At 45.0% G+C, this 20,945-nt stretch overlaps 1 protein-coding gene across 1 annotated transcript in view; it reads left to right on the top strand.

Moving 5' to 3' along the window:
* Positions 1 to 1,951: 1,951 nt before the first annotated feature.
* Positions 1,952 to 20,945, top strand: part of cp (ceruloplasmin) — a 42,451-nt gene continuing 23,457 nt past the window's right edge. The window contains exons 1-8 of the mRNA XM_055645707.1: positions 1,952 to 2,148; positions 6,714 to 6,958; positions 8,848 to 9,060; positions 12,044 to 12,217; positions 14,128 to 14,382; positions 16,491 to 16,659; positions 17,311 to 17,450; positions 19,326 to 19,466. Of these exons, the coding sequence (XP_055501682.1) occupies positions 1,991 to 2,148; positions 6,714 to 6,958; positions 8,848 to 9,060; positions 12,044 to 12,217; positions 14,128 to 14,382; positions 16,491 to 16,659; positions 17,311 to 17,450; positions 19,326 to 19,466 (1,495 nt within the window). The 5' untranslated portion in view covers positions 1,952 to 1,990. The remainder of the gene's footprint in view (positions 2,149 to 6,713; positions 6,959 to 8,847; positions 9,061 to 12,043; positions 12,218 to 14,127; positions 14,383 to 16,490; positions 16,660 to 17,310; positions 17,451 to 19,325; positions 19,467 to 20,945) is intronic.

Genomic DNA, 20,945 nt, shown 5'->3' with positions numbered 1-20,945 from the left:
GGACTGCTCTATAGTTGGTGACAGGATGGTTCAGTTGCCTCATAACAACTGGGGAGAAACTGTCCCTGAATCTGGAGCTATGTGTTTTCAAACTTCTATACCTCTTGCCTGATGGGAGAGGGGAGATGGGTTTTCACTCACTCCATAATACTTCAATAAGACCAGTACATTGTATGATTCATGATATCATTCAATAAATAAGGCAATCTTTCTAACTTTGCTCCTATTGATTAATTCTGTAATTATTTTATCTAACTTTCCACATCTTCATGGTGACAAGACTTTGATGTACTTTGGATCCACATCCCTCCCTCTATTCCCTGCATTTCCACGTGCCTATCTAAAACCTTCTTAAACGCCACTATGGTATCTGCCTCCACCACCCCAGGCAATGTGTTTGAGGCACCCACAACTCTCTGTGTAAAAAAACTTGCCCCGCACATCTCTATTAAATTTATCTCCTCTCACCTTATACATACATCCTCTAGTGTTGGGTATTTCCACCCTGGGGTAAAGGTTCTGACTGTCTACCCTATCTATTCCTCTCATAATTGTATATACTTCCATCAAGTCTCCCCTCAACCACTGATGTTCCAGAGAAAACAATCCGAGTCTGTCCAACCTCTCCCCGTATCTGAAACCTTCTAATCCAGGCAGCATTCTGGTAAATCTAGACAGTGTTTAGATAAAGCAGGGTGCAGCACAGTGGCGCAGCGGTTGAGTTGCTGCCTTACAGCTGCAGAGACCCAGGTTCAATCCTGACAATGGGTGCCGTCTGTACGGGATTTATACGTTCACGCCGTGACCGCGTGGGTTTTCTACGGGTGCTCTGGTTTCCCTCCACGCTCCAAAGATGTATAGGTTTGTAGGTTAATTGACTTCAGTAAAGATTGTAAATTGTCCCTAGTGCGTAGGATAACGTTGGTGTGCGTGGTCCACTGGTCGGTGTGGACCTGGTGCACCGAAGGTTCTGTGTCCGTGCTCTATCTCTAAACTAACCGAAGTTACAGTAAACTAGACTTTTTTTTACTGACTATACATCGAAGGATGTACAGCAAAGACAAGTAAATACAATGAACAGGGCGATAAGCAATGATCTAATAGGATGGAGCAGGTATGTAGGACGGGTTGAAGTAAGCGCTGGTTTTGGAGAGGGTCCAGAGGAGGTTTACAAGAATGATCCCAGGATGATTGTGTTAACATATGATGAGTGTTTGAAGGCACTGGGCTTGGACTCGCTGGAATTTAGAAGGATGAGGGGACACCTCATTTAAATTTACCGAATAGTGAAAGGCCTGGATATAGTGGATATGGAGAGGATGTTTCCACTCGTGGGAGAGTCTAGGACCAGTAGGGAACAGCCTCTGAATAAAAGGACACACCTTTAGAATGGAGAAGAGGAATATCTTTAGTTAGAGGGCGGTGAATCTGTGGAATTCATTGCCACAGACAGCTGTGGAGACCAAGTCAATGGATATTTTTAAGGTGGAGATTGACAGATTCTTCTTTAGTACGGGTGTCAGAGGTTGTGGGGAGAAGGCAGGAGAATGGGGTTGAGAGGGAAAGATATATCAGCCTTGATTGAATGGCGGAGTAGACTTGATGGGCTGAATGGCTTAATTCTGCTCCAAGTACCTATGGACTTATAAAGAATATGTCAGTTCTTCATGTTGCTGAAAAAGCAAATATTGCTCTAAAGATTGCCCAAGGGAATGTTCTGATAGTTGGCAGTTCAGTGAGTGATGTGCGACTCTAGAGACCAATGTGCTCTGGAGCAGAGAGAAATCATTAGTGGATTGTCTGAATATATCGGAATGCACGTGTGTTGGAGGAACAGCAACCAGATTACAAAACCCACATTGTTTAGCAATTCACCCTGTTCTAATTGGTCAGATCAATCGAAGAATGCAGACGGTTCCGCCCCTGCCGTATAAATGTGGCCATTCTGAACAGTTTAAGGATTCTCTGCTGTCTCCTCTCCACTGTGGACATGAGGACAGTACTAAATGTTTGCTTCTCCTTGCTGTGCCTCAGTGCCGTCTCACTGGCGCTAACCCGCGAGTACTACATTGGCATCAGGGAAGTCGAATGGAACTACGCTCCCAGCGGCAAAAACATCATTACTGGCACTAAGATCGACAAGGACGAGTGAGTAAAAGTAACAGCAACGAGAGAACATCGACTGATGTTTTATATCTGTCAGATTAATGGGGGTTGAGGGCGGCACAGTGGCGCAGAGGTAAATCTGCTGTCACGCAGCGCCAGAGCCCCGGGTTCGATCCTGACTACGGGTGCTGCCTATGCGGAGTTTGCACGTCCTCCCTGTGACCGCGGGGGTTTGTGGTGCAGTTGATCTGAATCACATATTGGTGCAATAGTCACTGCACTCCTCTGAAGTGGAGTCAGTGCGAAGAGTTGGTTCAACAATTGAAGTTGAGAGTAAGTCAGAAACAAACGAGCCAGGGAGTGATTTTCATCATCTCGGTGGGCAGGTCGGTTTCCTGAGGTTACGTTGGTTAAATACAACATCTACTGTAACACAGTGAGCCAAAACAGGCCCTTCAGCCCAACACGTTCATGCACACCAAGATGTCCCATCTAAGCCCATCCCATTTGTACACAATAGGCCCATATCCTTCTAAACCATTATTTTCCATGTTCCTGTACAAATGTCTATTAAATGTTACTGTGCCAGACTCAACCACTCTCTCTGGAAGCTCGTTCCATATATTCCCACCACCCTCTGTGTGATTAAATTGTCCCTTAGATCTTTTCCCCCTCACCTTCAATCTATGCCCTTTAATTACTGATTCCTCCTCCCAGGGTAAATGTCTGTGCGGATTCACCTTATCCTGCCCTTTAAGATTTTATACATCCCCACAAGGCCACTCCTATGTCTCCAACATCTCCTAAAAGATTATGTGACTTCATCCTACCTATTCCCCTCAAGATTTTATACACCTCTATAAGATCACCTCTCAGCCTCCTGCCCCCCAACAAATAAAGTCCGTTAATTCAGGCCCTTGATCCTTGGCAACATTCTTGTAAATCTTCTTTGCACCCTTTCCAGCTTTATGACATCTTTCCGATAGCAGGGTAATTAAAACTGAACACAATACTCCAAGTACAGCTTGACCAACACTGTATAAAACTGTCATTTGTGAATTTGTGGAATTCTCTGCCACAGAAGGCAGTATAGGCCAATTCACTGGATGAATTTAAAACATTTAGATAGAGCTCTAGGGGATAGCGGAATCAAGGGATATGGGGAGAAGGCAGGCACGGGTTATTGATTGTGGATGATCAGCCATGATCACAATGAATGGTGGTGCTGGCTTGAAGGGCCAAATGGCCTCCTCCTGCACCTATTTTCTATGTTTCTATGTTTCTATGTAAAATAACATTCCAACTCATGTCTGAAGAAGGGTCTCGACCCGAAAACATCACCCATTCCTTCTCTCCAGTGATGTTGCCTGTCCCGCTGAATTACACCAGCATTTTGTGACTATCTTCATTTTAAACCAGCATCTGCAGTTTCTTCCTAGACATCCCAACCTCTGTACTCTGTGCCTTGTGTGATGAAGGACTTTATGCCAAAAGCTTTCTTCACCACCCTGTTTACCTGTGACTACATTTTTAGGAAACTACGTACTTGCACTCTAGATCCCTCTGCTCTACAACACACCCCAGGGCCCTACCCTTCATTGTGAAAGTCCTACCCCTGGATTGACTTCTCTTTCATGGCATACCTTACCCTTTCCTGAATTGAATGCCATTTGCTATTCCTCGCCTACCCTACAGTTTAAGATCTCACTGTAATTTTGTCAACCTTCTTAACTTCAGTCTCATCTGCAAACTTACTAGTCAAGTCAAGTTAATTTTATTTGTATAGCACATTTAAAAACAACTCTCGTTGACCAAAGTACTTTACATCAATGCAGGTACTAACGTGCTGCATACAATGGTACACAGATTTAACAATACATAAACTGTTTACAATGCTCCCTCAGAGGACTTCAAGAAACGCTTGGGAGTAGAAATAAGTTTTAAGTCTAGACTTAAAGGAGTTGATGGAGAGGACAGTTCTGATGAGGAGAGGGATGCTGTTCCACAGTCTAGGTGCTGCAACCGCAGCTTAAACCTGGACCGCAGGATAGTCAGTAGCCCCAAGTCGGCCAACCTGAGGGACCTAGAGGTAGAATGGTTGGTTTGAAGATTTTTGATATGGGGGGGGGGGGGGGGGGGGAAGCCCGTTAAGGGCTTTGTATACATATAGGAGGAGCATGAAGTTGATTCTGTACCATACTGGAAGCCAGTGGAGAGTGGCCAGAATCGGGGTGATGTGGTCCCTTATACGGGTACTCGTCAAAAGTCTCGCTGCGGCGTTTTGGACCAATTGCAGGCCGGACAGGGTTGATTGGCTGATGCCAGTGTATAGGGTGTTACAGTAATCAAAGCGGGAGGGGATGAATGCGTGAATGATTTTTCAAGGTCATCGAATTGGAGGAATGGTTTGATTTAAGCTATCATGCAAAGCGTCCCCTCCAGCTTTTACCACAGCATTGACTTGTTTGTCAAACTTCAATGTGGAGTCAAATATCACGCCAAGATTTTTGAGGTGCGGTTTGAGTAAGGAGGTTAGGCTTCCAAGGCTGCCTGTTATTGTTTTGATGCAGTCCGAGGGGCCGAGTAGGATGACCTCAGACTTGCTCTCGTTTAGTTGGAGCAAGTCTGCACGCCTTGCATGTTCTTGTCCAAATCTTTTTAATAAATGATCAACATGATCATACAGGTAAATGATCAACAGCAATGGGCCAAGCACTAATTCCTGTGGTTCATTCCTCCAGTCTGATAAACAGGTCTCAAATCTGAAAAACATCTTTGCACCATCATCAGTCAGGACACTGAATGAGGCGGCACAGTGGCGCAGTAGTAGAGTTGCTGCTTCATAGCGCCAGATATAGGGTTTGATCCTGACTACGGGTATTGTCTATACGGATTTTGTACTGGTTTCACTGGTTTCCTCCCACACTCCAAAGACGTTCAGGTTTGTAGGTTAATTTGGCTTTGGTGAAATATTGCAAATTGGCCCTAGTGTAGGATAGTGCAGGGATCACTGGTTGGCAGGGACTCGGTGGGCCTGTTTCTGCGCTGTATCTCTAAACCAAACTAAATTAGACATCCAAGAAGGAACTGCAGATGCTGGAATATCGAAGGTAGACAATAATGCTGGAGAAACTCAGTGGGTGCAGCAGAAATGTTGCCTATTTCCTTCGCTCCACAGATGCTGCTGCACCCGCTGAGTTTCTCCTGCATTTTTGTCTACCTTAAATTAAACATCCACTGCTTTCCTCCTTCAAGCCAATGGAATATCCAATTCGCAAGCTCTCCCTGGATCCCGTGTGATCTAGCCATCAGCACTTTCCAGTCTAGCCCACCATGTGATCTAGACCTCATCAGAGGTCTTGCTAATGTCCACATTGGGAATATCTACCATCCTGCCCACATCAATCCTCTTAGTTACCTCTCAAAAAAAACCTCTACCATGTTTGTAAGACACGATTTCTAATGCACAGATCCTGCTAACTATCCTTAATCAGACCTTACCTATCTACATGATGGTTTCTCTGAATCCTGATCCCCAGAATCGCCTCTAGTAACTTATCCATCACTGATATCACCTGTTTGCAGTTCTTCAACTTCTTAAATAATGATACAACATTAGCCACACTACAGTCTTCCAGACCTTTGCCTGTCGTTAAAGATGAAGCAAATATCTCTGCAAAGGCCTCCGCAAGAGCATGCCACGAGGACTGAGGATGGAGTTGGTTACGCCCAGGAGATTTATCCACTTTACTGTGCTTTAAAATCCACCAACATTGCTTCTTTGGTAATTCATATATGGTCCAAGATCTCACAACTCATTTGTCTCAATTGCTCAGATTCACTGATGGACGTCACAGTAAAAACTGTTGAGAAATAGTCATGAACCATCTCACCCATCTCCTGTGGCTCCACAGGAGATAATTTAATCATTGACAAGTAAACAAACCTCCCGTTGATAAAGAATATCACTCCCTTGTGCAATTCTTTGCTCAATTCTTTTGTTCCGAGACAAAGACCATAATAAAGCTCGGAAAGACTTAGCAGTATGGAATGATGGAAAACAACAATCACCCCGTACACGAGCACTATCCTACACACCACGGACAATTTACACTTTTTACTGAAGCTAATTAACTTACTAACCTGGACATCTTTGGAGGGTGGGAGGAAACCGGTGCACCCGGAGAAAACCTAAGTGGTCACGGGGAGAGCGTACAAACTCTGTACTGACAGCACCTGTAGTCAGGATTGAACCCGGATCTCTTGTGCTATGAGGCAGCAACTTTATCTCTGCATCACTGTGCTGCCCTGTGTTCCATGTTATCCAGTCGGCAGAAATACTATACATGATTATATACAGATGAAAGACTGACAATGACAATTAAAATTAAAATTGAATCTGATTACAATCGAGCCACCCGCAGGCTAAAGGGAATGTCGTTTAATGCAAGATAAATTCTAGAAAAGTCTGATTAATGTTAGTCTGTGAGTCACCAATGAAGCCAAAGTGGTTTTGCAATGGCTGGGAGCTCAGAGAGGCTCTCTACAATTGCCAGCCCACCTTCATGCCAGCCACTGGTAACGGCTTGACTTTGTGTAATTTTTAGGCATGCATCTGTATTCCTGAAACGTGGTCCGACCAGGATAGGAAGTGTGTACAAGAAAGCCGTGTATCTGGAGTACACTGATGGCAATTACACCAAGGAGGTTGCAAAGCCGGAATGGCTGGGATTTCTGGGACCTGTTATTAAGGCAGAGCAAGGAGACACCATCATCATTCACCTGAAGAATTTTGCTCTTCGGCCTTATTCAATACATCCTCATGGTCTCACCTACACAAAAAGCAATGAAGGTAATGTTTATGCTGGTTGTTCCCTTAAGTGTCTACATCGTGTGACCATAAGGGGCTGGCACAGTGGCGCAGCTGGTAGAGCCACTGCCTCACAGCGCCAGAGACCAGGTTCGATCCCGACCTCGGGTGCTACCTGGGTGCATTTCCTCCCCATTCTCCCTGTGACAGCGTGGGTTTCCTCTGGATGCTCCGGCTTACGCCCACATCCCAAAGACATGTGGGAGTGTAGGTTAATTGGCCCTATGTAAATTGCCTCCAATGTGTAGGGATTCCACGCCGACCATCGATCACACGCTCACACTAGTTCCCACTCTCGCATCCACATCACACCAGGTGCAACCTGCAGGATCCAATTAACCTACAAACCCGCACGTCTTTGGGATGTGGGGGGAAACCGGAGCGCCAGGAGGAAACCCGCACATCCACAGGGAGAACGTGCAAACTCCACACAGACAGCACCTGGGGTCAGGATCGAACCTGGGTCTCTGGTGTCGTGAGGCAGGAGCTTTACCAGCAGTGCCAAAGTGCCACCCCTGATGTCTATGTGGGGTTTATACATTCTTTCCTCTTTGTGCTCTAGTGTATCTCTATCTTCCATTGGAGCTGTGAATTACTCATTCATCGAGGTTAATGACAATTTGATAGATTGATGGTGGTGAAGCCAGATTCACCAGTGGCATTGAAAAGACTTTTGCCCTATGATTGATTGAAAGACACAGCATGGAAACGGACCCTTCGGCCTACCGAGTCCCCAACCATCAAGCACCCGTTCACAATGGTTTTATCTTATCCCGCTTTCGCATCCACTCCCTACACCCCATGGGGCAATTGACCTACAAACTCATACATCTGTGGTCCGCCCTGTTGCGACGAATGCAATCAACCCGGCGTGCACAATCAAATAAGATCAAATAGAACAAGTTGTCCTACAACTTTAGGCGGTGCATGCCATACGCTAGAAGAAGAAGGTGAGGGGGAAAGATTTAATAGGAACCCGAGGGGCAACTTTTTTATACAAAGGGTGGTAGGTGTATGGAATGAGCTGCTGGAGGAGGCAGTTGAGGTGGGTACTATCACAATGTTTAAGACATATTTAGACAGGTACATGGATAGGACAGGTTTAGAGGGATATGGGCCACACACAGGCAGGTGGGACAATTGTAGATGGGACATGTTGGTCGGCGTGGGCAAGTTGGATCAAAGGCCATGTTGGTCGGCGTGGGCAAGTTGGATCAAAGGGCATGTTTCCACACTGTATGACTCTAAGACTCAATCTGTTTTGCTATTGTTGTTGGCAGAAGCCCATGATCAACAACTTGACCAAACTCAGATCAGATCATCGGTGAGACTAAGCGGAGGTTGGGCGATCGTTTCGCCGTACACCTCCGCTCGGTCCGCAAGAACCTACCTGACCTCCCGGTGGCTCAGCACTTCAACTCCCCCTCCCATTCCCAATCCGACCTCTCTGTCCAGGGTCTCCTCCATTGCCAGGGTGAGCAACACCGGAAATTGGAGGAACAGCACCTCATATTCCGCTTGGGGAGCCTGCATCCGGCGGCCATGAACATTGAATTCTCCCAATTTTGTTAGCCCTTGCTGTCTCCTCCCCTTCCTTAGCCCTCGAGCTGTCTCCTCCCATTCCCCAGCCCTCGGGCTCCTCCTCCCTTTTTTTCCCTTCCTTCTCCCTGCCACCCCCTATCAGTCTGAAGAAGGGTTTCAGCCCGAAACGTTACCTATTTCCTTCACTCCATAGATGCTGCTGCACCCGCTGAGTTTCTCCAGCATTTTTGTGTATCTCAGATCAGATCATGATGGTTTGGTCTGATTGTCAGCAATTTCAACATGTAATTTTCATCAGTAATTATTGTCTTCTTGTTTTGCTCTCCCAGGTGCATTTTATCCCGACAACACCACGAATCTGGACAAACGGGATGATATTGTAAACCCCGGTAAAAATTATACCTACCACTGGGATTTAACAGAAGATCAAAGCCCAGCAAAAGATGACTTTGAATGTTTGTCAAGAATCTATCACTCACACATCGATGCTCCCAGGGATATTTCAACTGGACTTATTGGACCATTGATCATTTGTAAAAGAGGTAATGATTAAATCCGCTGCTTCAAGGATAATTGGCTAAAATGTTAGCCTGTAACACCCCACACCTTAACGGTGCAATTATCAGCATGCATGTGTACTTCTTACCTTTTGGCCTCCTTGCTTAAGTAAAGATGTTAATGAGTTGGAAACTGTTCACAAGAAGTTTAGTTTTGTTTTTATTGTCATGTATACCGAGGTATGGTAAAAAGCATGTTTATTTATTGCGTGCTATCCAGTCCGTGAAAAGACAATACATGATTACAATCAATCCGTTTACAGTGTACAGATACGGGATAAAGGATATAGTGTTTAGTGCAAGATAAAGTCCAGTCAAGTCCGATTAAAGATAGTTCAAAGGTCTCCAATGGGGCAGATGGGAGATCAGGGCCGCTCTCTAGTTGGTGATAGGATGGTTCAGTTACCTGATAAAAGCTAGGAAGAAACTGTATCTGGAGGCGTCAAGTTGGGAAAAGGGGAAGTACAACAGGATCTGGGTGTCCTGGGGGGTCCTTGTACATCAGTCTATGAAAGTAAGCATGCAGGTACAGCAGGCAGTGAAGAAAGCGAATGGCAAGTGGGCCTATATGAATGCTGGACGCAGGATGAATGAATTCAGAACGCTGCAGCTCGAGTCCTCACTAAGACCAAAAAAGTAGATCACATTATTCCAGTTCTGAGGTCTTTACACTGGCTTCCTATCTGTCAAAGAATTGATTTCAAAATACTACTGTTGGTTTACAAAGCACTGAATGGTTTAGGGCCAAAATATATTTCTGATCTTCTGCTTAGCTACGAACCACCCAGACCTCTCAGATCGTCTGGGACAGGTCTGCTCTGTGTCCCCAGAGTCAGAACTAAACATGGAGAGGCAGCATTTAGTTTTTATGCACCACATATCTGGAACAAACGCCCAGAAAGCTGCAGGTCTGCTGCAACTCTCAGCTCTTTTAAAAGACTTTTCTGTTTGCCACTGCCTTTCAGTAAACAATACAATTTATTAATTACCTATATTGCACTGTAACTTCTATTCCTGGTTTTTTATTATTCAATTTTAATTTTAAATATTTTATTTGATTGCTTTTAATTCAGTAAATATTTCATCTGAATAATCTAATAATCATTTTACATCTAAATGTCATTTCATATGTGTTTCTTTCCAATGCTTACAATGTTTTATGTAAAGCACTTTGAATTACCTTGTTGTTGAAAGGTGCTACACAAATAAACTTGCCTTGCCTTGCCTATATAACAAGAGGAATTGAATATAGGAGCAAAGACGTCCTTCTGCAGTTGTACAGAGCCCTAGTGAGACCACACCTGGAGTATTGTGTGCAGTTTTGGCCCCCTAATTTGAGGAAGGACATTCTAGCTATTGAGGGAGTGCAGCGTAGGTTTACAAGGTTAAATCCCGGGGTGGCGGTAATGTCATATGCTGAGAGAATGGAGCAACTGGGCTTGTACACTCTGGAGTTTAGAAGGATGAGAGGAAAACTCATTGAAACATATAAGATTGTTAAGGGCTTGGACACACTAGAGGCAGGAAACATTTTCCCAATGTTGAGGGAGCCCAGAACCAGGGGCCACAGTTTAAGAATAAGGAGTAAGCCATTTAGAACGGAGACGAGGAAACACTTTTTATCACAGAGAGTGGTGAGTCTGTGGAATTCTGTGCCTCAGAGGGCGGTGGAGGCAGGTTCTCTGGATGCTTTCAAGAGAGTGCTAGATAGGGCTCTTAAAAATAGCAGAGTCAGGGGATATGGGGAGAAGGCAGGAACGGGGTACTGATTGGGGATGATCAGCCATGATCACATTGAATGGCGGTGCTGGCTCGAAGGGCTAAATGGCCTACTCCTGCACCTATCGTCTATTGTCAATTGAGGCATTCTATTTTAAACTTCTGTACCTCTTGACCGATGGGAGAGGGGAGAAGAGGTAGTGTCCAGTGTGAGACGTCCTTGATTATGCTGGTGACCTTGCCGAGGCAGCGTGGTGTAGTTGGGTCATTGGAAGGAAGGTTGGTTGTGTGATGGATTGGGCTGCGTCCAGGACCACTGCGATTTCTTGCGGTTTTGGATAGAGCTGTTCCCAAACCAAGCTGTGATGCATCATGATAAAATATGTTCTACGCCGCATCTGCAGAGGCGGTAAGGGTTGTTGGGGACTTGCCAAACTTCCTAAACCACATTGATACATGGATCAGGTGGATTGCAGTAGGAGCAAAGATTGGACAGGTAAAACCTGAATTGAATCTAGAACTCTGTATGGGAGAAAAAGAAGGGAACATCCATTTAGAGACAGAGGGTAGAGAATGATTAGAACATTCTTCCCCAAAGAACAGTGGAAGCTGAGTCTTTGAACATTTTGAAGGCAGCGGTAGAGAGAAGCAAAGGGCTGCAAGATTACTTGATGGGAATAGGGAATCATGGTTACATTCAGATCAACCATATTATTAAATACTGGAGGAGACTTAAGGCTACTGCCTGCTCTTCACTGCTATACCCTAATGATAAGGCAGAAACACCACAGGAAGGCAATGTTACCTGAGGTGCGATGACAAAGTGTGGGCCTCTCTCCTTTCCCAGGTGGAGCTGAAAGATTCCTTGACCCCATCAGCAGAATACCATTTAGTTTAATTCAGTTTAGTGTAGGGATACAAAGTGGAAACAGGCCCTTCGGCCCACCGAGTCCATGCCAACCAGCGATCATCCGTACACTAGTTCTATCCTACACAATAGGAACAATTTACAGAAGTGAGTTAACCTGCAACCTGAACGTCTTTAGAATGTGGGAGGAAACCAGATCACCAGGAGAAAACCCACGTGGTCACAGGGAGAATGTACATACTCTGTACAGACAGTACCCTTGGTCAAGATTGAACCTGGGTCTCGTGGACTGCAAAGGCAGCAACTCTACTGCTGCACCACCATGCTGTACCATCAAATAACATCAATGATATTGTTAATTACTTCTTGTTTCACTTCCAGGTGTTTTAACCAGCAAGAAGAAACACTGGGCGAATGAAGAGTTTGCCTTGCTGTTCTCTGTAATGGATGAAAACGACAGCTGGTTCCTGGATTACAATATCAAACACTACTGCACTACCCCAAATAAAGTGGACATAAATGATGAAGATTTTATTGAAAGCAACAAAATGCACTGTAAGACACCCGTTAAATTCTGTTCAATGGCAAAGCCGAGCTTTCCGGAAAATGTGTAAATAGAATCTCATAAATTCATAAGTTGTAGGAGCAGAATTAGACCATTCGGCCCATGAAGTCGACTCCTCTATTCTCCAACCTCAGTGTTCCTCCATCATCGCGTGTGCTATGAATCTCTTTCACCCACTCACACAGAGGTGTCCGACACACTGTACACCATCATCCTCAGGTATTTTACCCTCAAGGGCAGGTAATATTTCAATTAGAGAGATAGAGAGATCGCAGATCATCGTCCTCCAGTTCCCTCCTTCCCATGGTCTGTCGGACCTTTAGTTTAGAGATAGAGTGTGGAAATAGGCCCACCAAGGCTAGGCTGACCAGCAATCAACCGTACACTGGTTCTATCCTACACACTAGGGACAATTTACACAAGCCAATTAACCTGCAAACTTGCACGTCTTTGGAGTGATGGAGGTAACTGAAGCACCTGGAGAAAACCCACGAGGTCATGGGGAGAACCTACAAACTCCGTACAGACAGCACCTGTAGTCAGGATCAAACCCAGGTCTCTGGAGTTGTAAGGCAGCAAAACTACAGCTGCGCCACAGTGCTGCCCTATCAGGCCCTTCGGCCTATCGAGTCCATGCCGATGATCGATCAGCCGTTCACACTAGTTCAATATAATCCCACTTTCTTATCCACTCCCTACACACTTGGGGCAATTTACAGAGGGCAATTAACCTACAAACCCACGTCTTTGAGATGTCTGAGGAAACTGGAATATAGCTAGCTGGAGGCAACCCAATCTGTCCAAGGGATAACATGCAAACGCCACACAGGCAGCACCTGAAGTCAGGATTGAACCTGAGTCTCTGGTGTTGTGAGGCAGCAGCTTGGCTGCGTCAATGTGCCGTCAATTGAAGCTCCATTCAGGTGAACTGTTTAGTAAGTTTGCAGATGACAAGAAAATAGGTGGAGCCATAGACGGTGAGGGTTGCACAAGGACACAGATCAGCTGGAAGTTCATAAGTTCTAGGAGCAGAATTAGGCCATTCGGCCCTTCAAGTCTACTCCGTCATTCAATCATAGCTAACCTATCATTCCCTCTCAACCCTATTCTCCTGCCTTCTTCCCATAACCCCTGACACCCTGAAGTTTGGATGATGATGGTGATGATGATACTTTATTGTCACTTGTACCTAGCTAGGTGCAGTCAAATGCTTTGTTTTTTTGCCAACAAAGTACACAAAAGAGTCGCCACAAAGGCGTTGACAAAGTTATAAAAAGTACCAATTGCAGATAATACATCCCAGTACATCCCAGTAAAAGTACCCACTCCAGTACATGGAGTGCTGGCGAATGGAATTTCATCCAAACGAGTGTGAGGTATTGTGTGTTGAGGCATCAAATATTAACTGTACATATGCACTAAAGGTGATAACATGCAGAGAGATCTCGGCATTCATTGTTCCCTGAAAATGCTGACAAGGGTGGATAGGGTGGTGAAAAGGCATTTGGCAAGCTTGCCAACAAAGACCAAGGCATTGAGTATAATGGTTGGGGTGACATGTTGCAGCTCTACAAACCAGCTACTTGGATAGGAAAGGAACAGAGAGATTGGGCAAGTGGGATTAGTGCAGATAGGCATTATGGTGGACATGGCCAAGTAGGTGTGAAGAGCCCATGTCCGTGGTGTACGATGGGCAAAGAGTGGGAAGCGAAGGGGAGAGAACACTGAGTGTGTTGGGGGAGGCTAAAGGAAAGAAATGAGAGGGAAGAACAATAGATAATTTGCATGGAGGTGGGGGTCAGGGAGAGAACATGAAAACATGGACATTGCCTGATACACAATGGAATAACACCTCAGTCAATGATTGGTAATGACCTGACCATCTATTTATATTTTTCAGCCATAAATGGATACGTCTATGGGAACCTGCCTCATCTATCGATGTTTACTGGGGATAAAGTGGTTTGGTATCTCTTTGGGATGGGGAACGAGGTGGATATCCACTCAGCATACTTCCATGGTCAGATGCTGGTTACTGCTGACCGCCGCACTGATACCATCAGTCTATTCCCTGCCACATTCGTTACTGCTGTAATGGTGCCCACCAATCCCGGAAAGTGGCTTCTCAGTTGTCAAGTCAATGACCATGTTGAAGGTGTGAAGTCTTCCTTCTTGTTCTCAGCACCTTTACTTTAATGATAGTTCTGTATCTCACATGAAGAGTCTCAGCACTGGATTGTGGTTTACACTTTAAAGGGCCTATCCCACGAGCATGCGACTCCATGCAGCAAGCGCGACCTAACGTAGTCACTTGAGCCGTACGGCCTCGCGGGGCCGGTCCCACTTCGATCGCCGGAGCCATATGGAGTTGTGTGGAGCTGGTCCCGACAACACGCGGGGCTCCGAAAAACTGACCGTGTTTAAAAATTCCGCGCGGCAACGGCGTGCCGGCCCACAGCCGCCTCGACGCTGGACGCACCGCCTCGACGCCGTACGTCACGCGCGAACTTCCCGCGGACTTCGCTCGAATTTCATGTCATTCACTCGACCTCCGTACAGCTCCCGCTTCTGGTTTGGTTGCGCTTGCCGCATGGAGTCGCATGCTCGTGGGACAGGCCCCTTTAGGTCGCGCTTGCCGCATGGAGTTGCATGCTCGTGGGACAGGCTCTTAGACATTAAACTTTAGACTTTGAAGGTTCAGTGTGGAAACAAGCCATTTGGCCCTTCGAGTCCAGGCTGACCAGCGATCACCCTGCACTCTAGCATTTTCCAATACACTAGAATTTCACAATTTTACCAAAGCCAATTAACCTACAGACCTGTACGCCTTTGAAGTGAGGGAGGAAACTGGAACACCCGGAGAAAACCCACACGGTCGCATGGAGAATGTACAAACTCCATACAGACAGCACCCATAGTCAGGATCGAACCCGGGTCTCTGACGCTGTAAGGCAACAACTCTACTGCTGTGCCACCGTGTTGCCCTTGGTGTTGAAAAATCATCTGAATGAGGCTGTTCTGCCCATTAGGTCCGTGCTGTCTCTCAGGGAAGGAAGCCGTACAGCTCCACTTTCCTTCTCATTTTCCTGCACCCCTGCATCTTATTCTCTGTCACAGATGGTCAACAGAACACCTCAGCGCACAACATCAACGCGCTTGGTGTTTAGAGATCAGTTGCCCGTAAAAAACTGATTAGGACATTCACTTGAAAACCATCACTCAAATCCTCTTGCACTATTATGGTCAAAGAGTGAAATAGTATGGAAACAGATCCTTCAGCCCAGATCATCTATTCCAACCAACATGCCTTCCTGACCTAGTCCCATTTGCCTGCATTTGGCCAAAAAGCTTCTACACCTTTCCTATCCATGAACCCTGTGCAAATGTCTTTTAAACATTGTATTTATACTCACCTCTCCCACTTCAACAGGCAGCTCGTTCCATGATTCCACAACCTTCTGCGTACCAACTTGCCCCTTTAAATTCTTCCCCTCCCACCTTAACCCATGCTCTGTAGTTTTAGATTCCCCAACTCTGGGAAAAACTGTGACCATCCATCTTATGATATAATAAATGTGTATAAGGTCACCCCTCAGCCTCCTATACTCTTGATAAAACAGTCCCATCCCTGCAAATCTTTTAGTTTTTAGTTTTAGAGATACAATGCAGAAACATCAGTCTGAAGAGGGGTCTAGACCCGAAACGTCATGCATTCCTTCTCGCCACAGATGCTGCCTCACCCGCTGAGTTTCTGCAGCTTTTTGTCTACCTTCGATTTTTCCAGCATCTGCAGTTCTTTCTTAAACAATGCAGAAACAAGCCCTTCGGCTCACTGAGTCTGTGCCGACCAGTGATCCCCACAAACATATTAACATATATACCTGTACATCTTCAGAATGGATTGGGGAAGGAAACCGGAGGTCCCGGAGAAAACGCACATGATCACTGAGGAAATGTATAATTTCTGTACAGACAGCACCCATAGACAATATCAAACTGACATTTCTGGCACTGTAAGGCAGCGAATGTACTGCTGTGCCACCGTGCCCCCTCTTGCTCAATCACATCAATCCTAAAAGTTGGCGGCCAGAACTGCTCACAATATTCTTATAGAGCTGTAACTTAACTCTATGACTAATGGACAGATGGAGGGTAGGGAGAGCAAGGGAAAGCTGACGATGACTCCAGGCGGAGAATATTTCAAACAGGCCAAAGGCTCACCACACACCTGATGAAAAACCAAGTTTATTTTTATGATTACAGCTGGAATGCAGGCCTTGTTTGAAGTTGTTGACTACGAGAAGAAAACCAAAAAGCCAGCAAGTAAAGGAAAGGAAAGGCAATATTACATTGCTGCAGAGGAAATAGTATGGGACTATGGACCTTCAGGCATTGACCAATTCACAGCAAAGCCTCTGGACAATCCACATGGGTATGTCTTACCAATGCATTCACTTTAGTTTGGTTTAGTTTTAGTTTAATTTATTGTCACATGTAATGAGGTACACTGAAAAAGCTTTTTTTTGCGTGCAATCCAGTCAGTGGATAGACTATACATGATTACAATCGAGCCGTTCACTCTGTTTACTAAACTAGATAGTCCTGTCCCTGGACCGCAGGTGCTGTCTTCACTTCAGTACATCATTCTAGTTAAGTTTAGTTTGGATTATTATATTGTACTTGTACCGAGGTGCAGTGAAAAGCCTTATTGTTGGGTGTTATCGAGTCAGCGAAAAGACTATACATGATTACAATAAAATCGTCCACAGTGTTACAGATGCAGGAAAAAAGGAATAATGTTTACTGCAAGATAAAGTCCAGTAAAGTCTAGTTAAAGATAGTAGAGTGTGAATTGTAGAGTTAAAATGTAGTCTTAATTTGACCATAAGGCCCGTTGTCCTGGCAACGGCACTGGGTCTCAGTTAAAGGGTTCAGCCTGGCCAGGCGATGCTGTGAATGTCCTCCATTGCCACTCTGTGCCGCTGCAGGCCACGTCCAATCCACACGCTTGGCCTCTCAGGTATAAAACTATTACTAATTACTAATTACTATTACTAATTGCTATGTCTTCTTGCACCTTTAGAGATGCTGTGGTGTTCTTTAAAAGAGGAGAAAAAAGAATTGGAGGAAAATACATAAAGGCAGTTTACAGAGAATACACAGATGACACTTTTAAAAAGCTCAAGCCCAGGACACCTGATGAGGAACATCTCGGAATACTTGGTAGGAAATAAATTAGGAAGTTTCTTCAACACTTTTAGTTATATTCGGCACTCTGCATAAAAAGTAATATTTAGTTGCATAACACATGGTTTCATTCACCCATGGAATGAGGAAACAGAATGAGCAACATTTTTCTCTATGGAAGGAACTGTTTGTTTACAATTCACTAATTTTTATTATTGTTCAAATCAATTCAGATTCAGATTCAGATTCAATTTTAATTGTCATTGTCAGTGTACAGTACAGTGCAATTAATTAAAGCTGAGATAGAGATGTGAAACCAGCACTAACTTACTTTACACAACTACAGAAAGCCAAGATCTAGTCCCCTACTCAAGCCATATCATGGAATCATAGAGCTGGAAACAAGCCCTTCACCCCAACTTGCAGATGCCGACCAAATTGACATTCTGTGCTAGTCTCATTTGCTTGCATTTGACCCATATCACTCTAAACCTTTCCTATCCATGACTCTGTCCAAATGTCATAATTGTATGTTTTGGTTTCAGACAGCAATGCTTAATGGGCAATGACATGTCATGGTGGCTTGGCAGTTCATGCAATTGTCTCACAACCCCAGGGATGTGGGTTCAATCCTGACTTCTGGTGCTGTCTGTGTGGAGTACGGCCGCTCGCCTCAAGACCACACATATTTCCATTTGGTGTTCTGGTTTCCTCCTGCATCCAAATACGTGCTGGTGGATTCATTGACGGCCATAAACTATGCTTTAGTGAAGGGAATAATTGAAGGTGTCTTGATGGGAATCTGTGACAGAGAAATAAGATGCAGGGATGCAGATAAATGAGATGGCGAATGGGAATCTGCGGGTTCTTCTCTGAATGCCAGTATGGAACCTGATGGGCAGAACAGCCTCCTTCAATGTTGAGAGTATTGTTTGAGGGATAGGATTTGCATCACTTAGTGCTCTGGCAGGGGGCAGGTAGTGTATATGACTATGGGTGGGTGCACCACCCTAGTTTACTGGGCCCAGGACCTACCTTGAGGTCCACATGCGCATCTCCACCATGTGAGTGAGCCCCAGGCGCAGACTGGAGGATAAAGACCACACCTGGAGGACTGTGTACAACGCTGCTCACCTTATTTAAGGCTTTGCTCATCATATTCAAGGAGTGGTGTATATGCATAGGAATTGGCTCAGAGAAGATCCCTCAGAAAGGATCCTTCAGGCTGCATCCCCAGAGCAGGAAACAGAGTTAAAGACACAGGTTGAAGGCCTCACGTTAGATCAGGAAGTTAATGGGACCTCTCATTAGACCTTTAACTTAGTCTTGGAGGTCCAGTCTGGTATTGTGATTCAATAGTGATTTATTGTTGTACGTCCCAAAACAGAACAATATATTCGTACTTGCAGCAGCACAACAAATGTGTAAATATAGTACTCTATAAACACTATAATAAACAACAAAAACATTTCAGTAAATGTTTTTAAATAGTGCAAAGACTAAAATAATGCCCCCAAGTCTATGTAGTTCAGAGCTTATTTGAAGTTGCAGTGTTTAATAGCCTGGCGGTTGTAGGGAAGAAGCTGTTCCTGAACCTGGACCGTACAGTTTTCAGCTCCTATACCTTCTTCCTTGTGGCAGGAATGAAATGAAAGTGTGGCCAGAGTGGTGGCCAGAGTGGTGCAACTCTTGTAGATCCCATCGATGATGGGGAGTATCCGCGATGGACTGGGCAGTGTTCACCACTTTTTGCAGTCTTCTTTGTATCTGGGCTTTGGAGTTGCCGACCAGGCTGTGACACCTAACCTGTGTCAAATCTTCTCTTGTGCTGCTCTGTGCCTCTACCTACGGGCAACTTGCTACAAATGAAATTTGTTGTTACAATAACTGGCGATCACCTTTGTTGTGCAGGACCCATCATTAAGGCAGAGGTTGGAGATAACATCAAGGTGACCTTCTGGAATAACGCCAGCCAGACCTACAGCATGCAACCTCATGGACTATTCTACGAGAAAGATGTTGAGGGAGCCAAATATCAGACTAACACCACAGGTAATTTAGACCGCACACCTTCATCCACCAAAAATGTTTAGTCAATTTTAACCTCCAGAACGTTACTGATCTGAGCCAAAGAAAGATGAGCAAGGATCGTTTATAAATTTTAACTAACAAAAGTCATGGAAGTTGGAGGAATAAAATGGAACCCTGGACCTCACCCAGAATAATGAAAATGTATAATTTTAAAAACGGTCTCATATTAAGCCTATTCAACATGAACTCATGGCATGGAAACCTAATTTTCTCCTGTAAATTAGGGAAATTTCAGGTTTCTATTTTATTCCTTCACCTGCAAATGATTTTTGTTGATTAAAATGTATAATGTAATCCTGTAATTTCCAGCTTAAACTTGGCTGCTCCTATCCTTTCCCTGCTGTCTTCTCACCTCTGTCCAAGCTGACCCAGAATGGCTCACAGTCCCCCAGATCTTACAGCATAAAATTCTAATCATCTCTACATAACTAAAAGTCTTCATCTTGTTTGTGCCCACGATGTGTCTGCGTGTGTGTCAATCTGCTTAATTCCTATCTTCTTCCAAACGCTAGGCCACAGCCTTCCCATTTTCACACTTCCTAGTCACATTTTCCCCGTGGTGGTGATAAACAACTCCCCGTCGCATTTCCACCTATATTTCCAAAGTTATTAATCGTTGACATTTTAAAACAGCCCGATTTCTTCAAACTTCCTCATTTTGGAAAAAAAAATCAGAGTGACGTCACAATGCACTCGCAAGGCGGGACGGGCCACTCCGGGAGTAGGGGCATTCCAGTGCTCCAACGGCAGTTTCCAGATTTTAAAACAGTTGCATTTTAAAAACAACTTCACCATTGGTCACTCTTCCAACCGCTCTTCCACAACCTTCATCCACAACGTACTTCAAACCCTCTCCCAAGGCAGTCGAGTGAAGATCCAGTTCAGAGCTGACCATTTTGATCAAATTAATCTGTGTTCATTAACAGCTGATATTGTGTTCAACCTATTTTTTTAAAACTCTCAAATTAAGCCAGTTCAACCTATGTTAATCATTTTCCACCCCCCCCCTAGCAGTACCTCGGGTTTTAAAACACCTCGCAGTTTTAATCCTTTTTCACCCCTCCCCCCACCCCACTAACAGTCAAGTTAACAATACCTTTATTGCAATAAATCCATTTTTAACGATCCCACTGATTCCTTCAATATAATAACATTTAAAAAAAATATCCCCCCCCCCACCCCCCCCCCCCCCCCCCCCTCCCCCCACACCCCCTCCCCCCCCCCCCCTCTCCCCCCCACCCCCCTATCCCCCCCCCCCTATCACACACACCCCCCTTCCCCCCCAACCCCTCCGCCAATCACAATGGACTCTCAAGCTGCCGAGTGCCACACCACACTCATAGATGTAAACCTCATCTGCCTTTTCACTACCCCTATCCTGAACGGATCCATAACCTGCCGTATCCTTTGACAATTTACCTCACTGTCCACAACTCCCCA

The sequence above is a fragment of the Leucoraja erinacea genome, chromosome 14, assembly GCF_028641065.1.
Source record: "Leucoraja erinacea ecotype New England chromosome 14, Leri_hhj_1, whole genome shotgun sequence".
NCBI classification, from domain to species: Eukaryota; Metazoa; Chordata; class Chondrichthyes; order Rajiformes; family Rajidae; genus Leucoraja; species Leucoraja erinaceus.
Note: the sequence above shows the minus strand (reverse complement) of the source record. Positions and strands in the feature narration are given on the sequence as shown.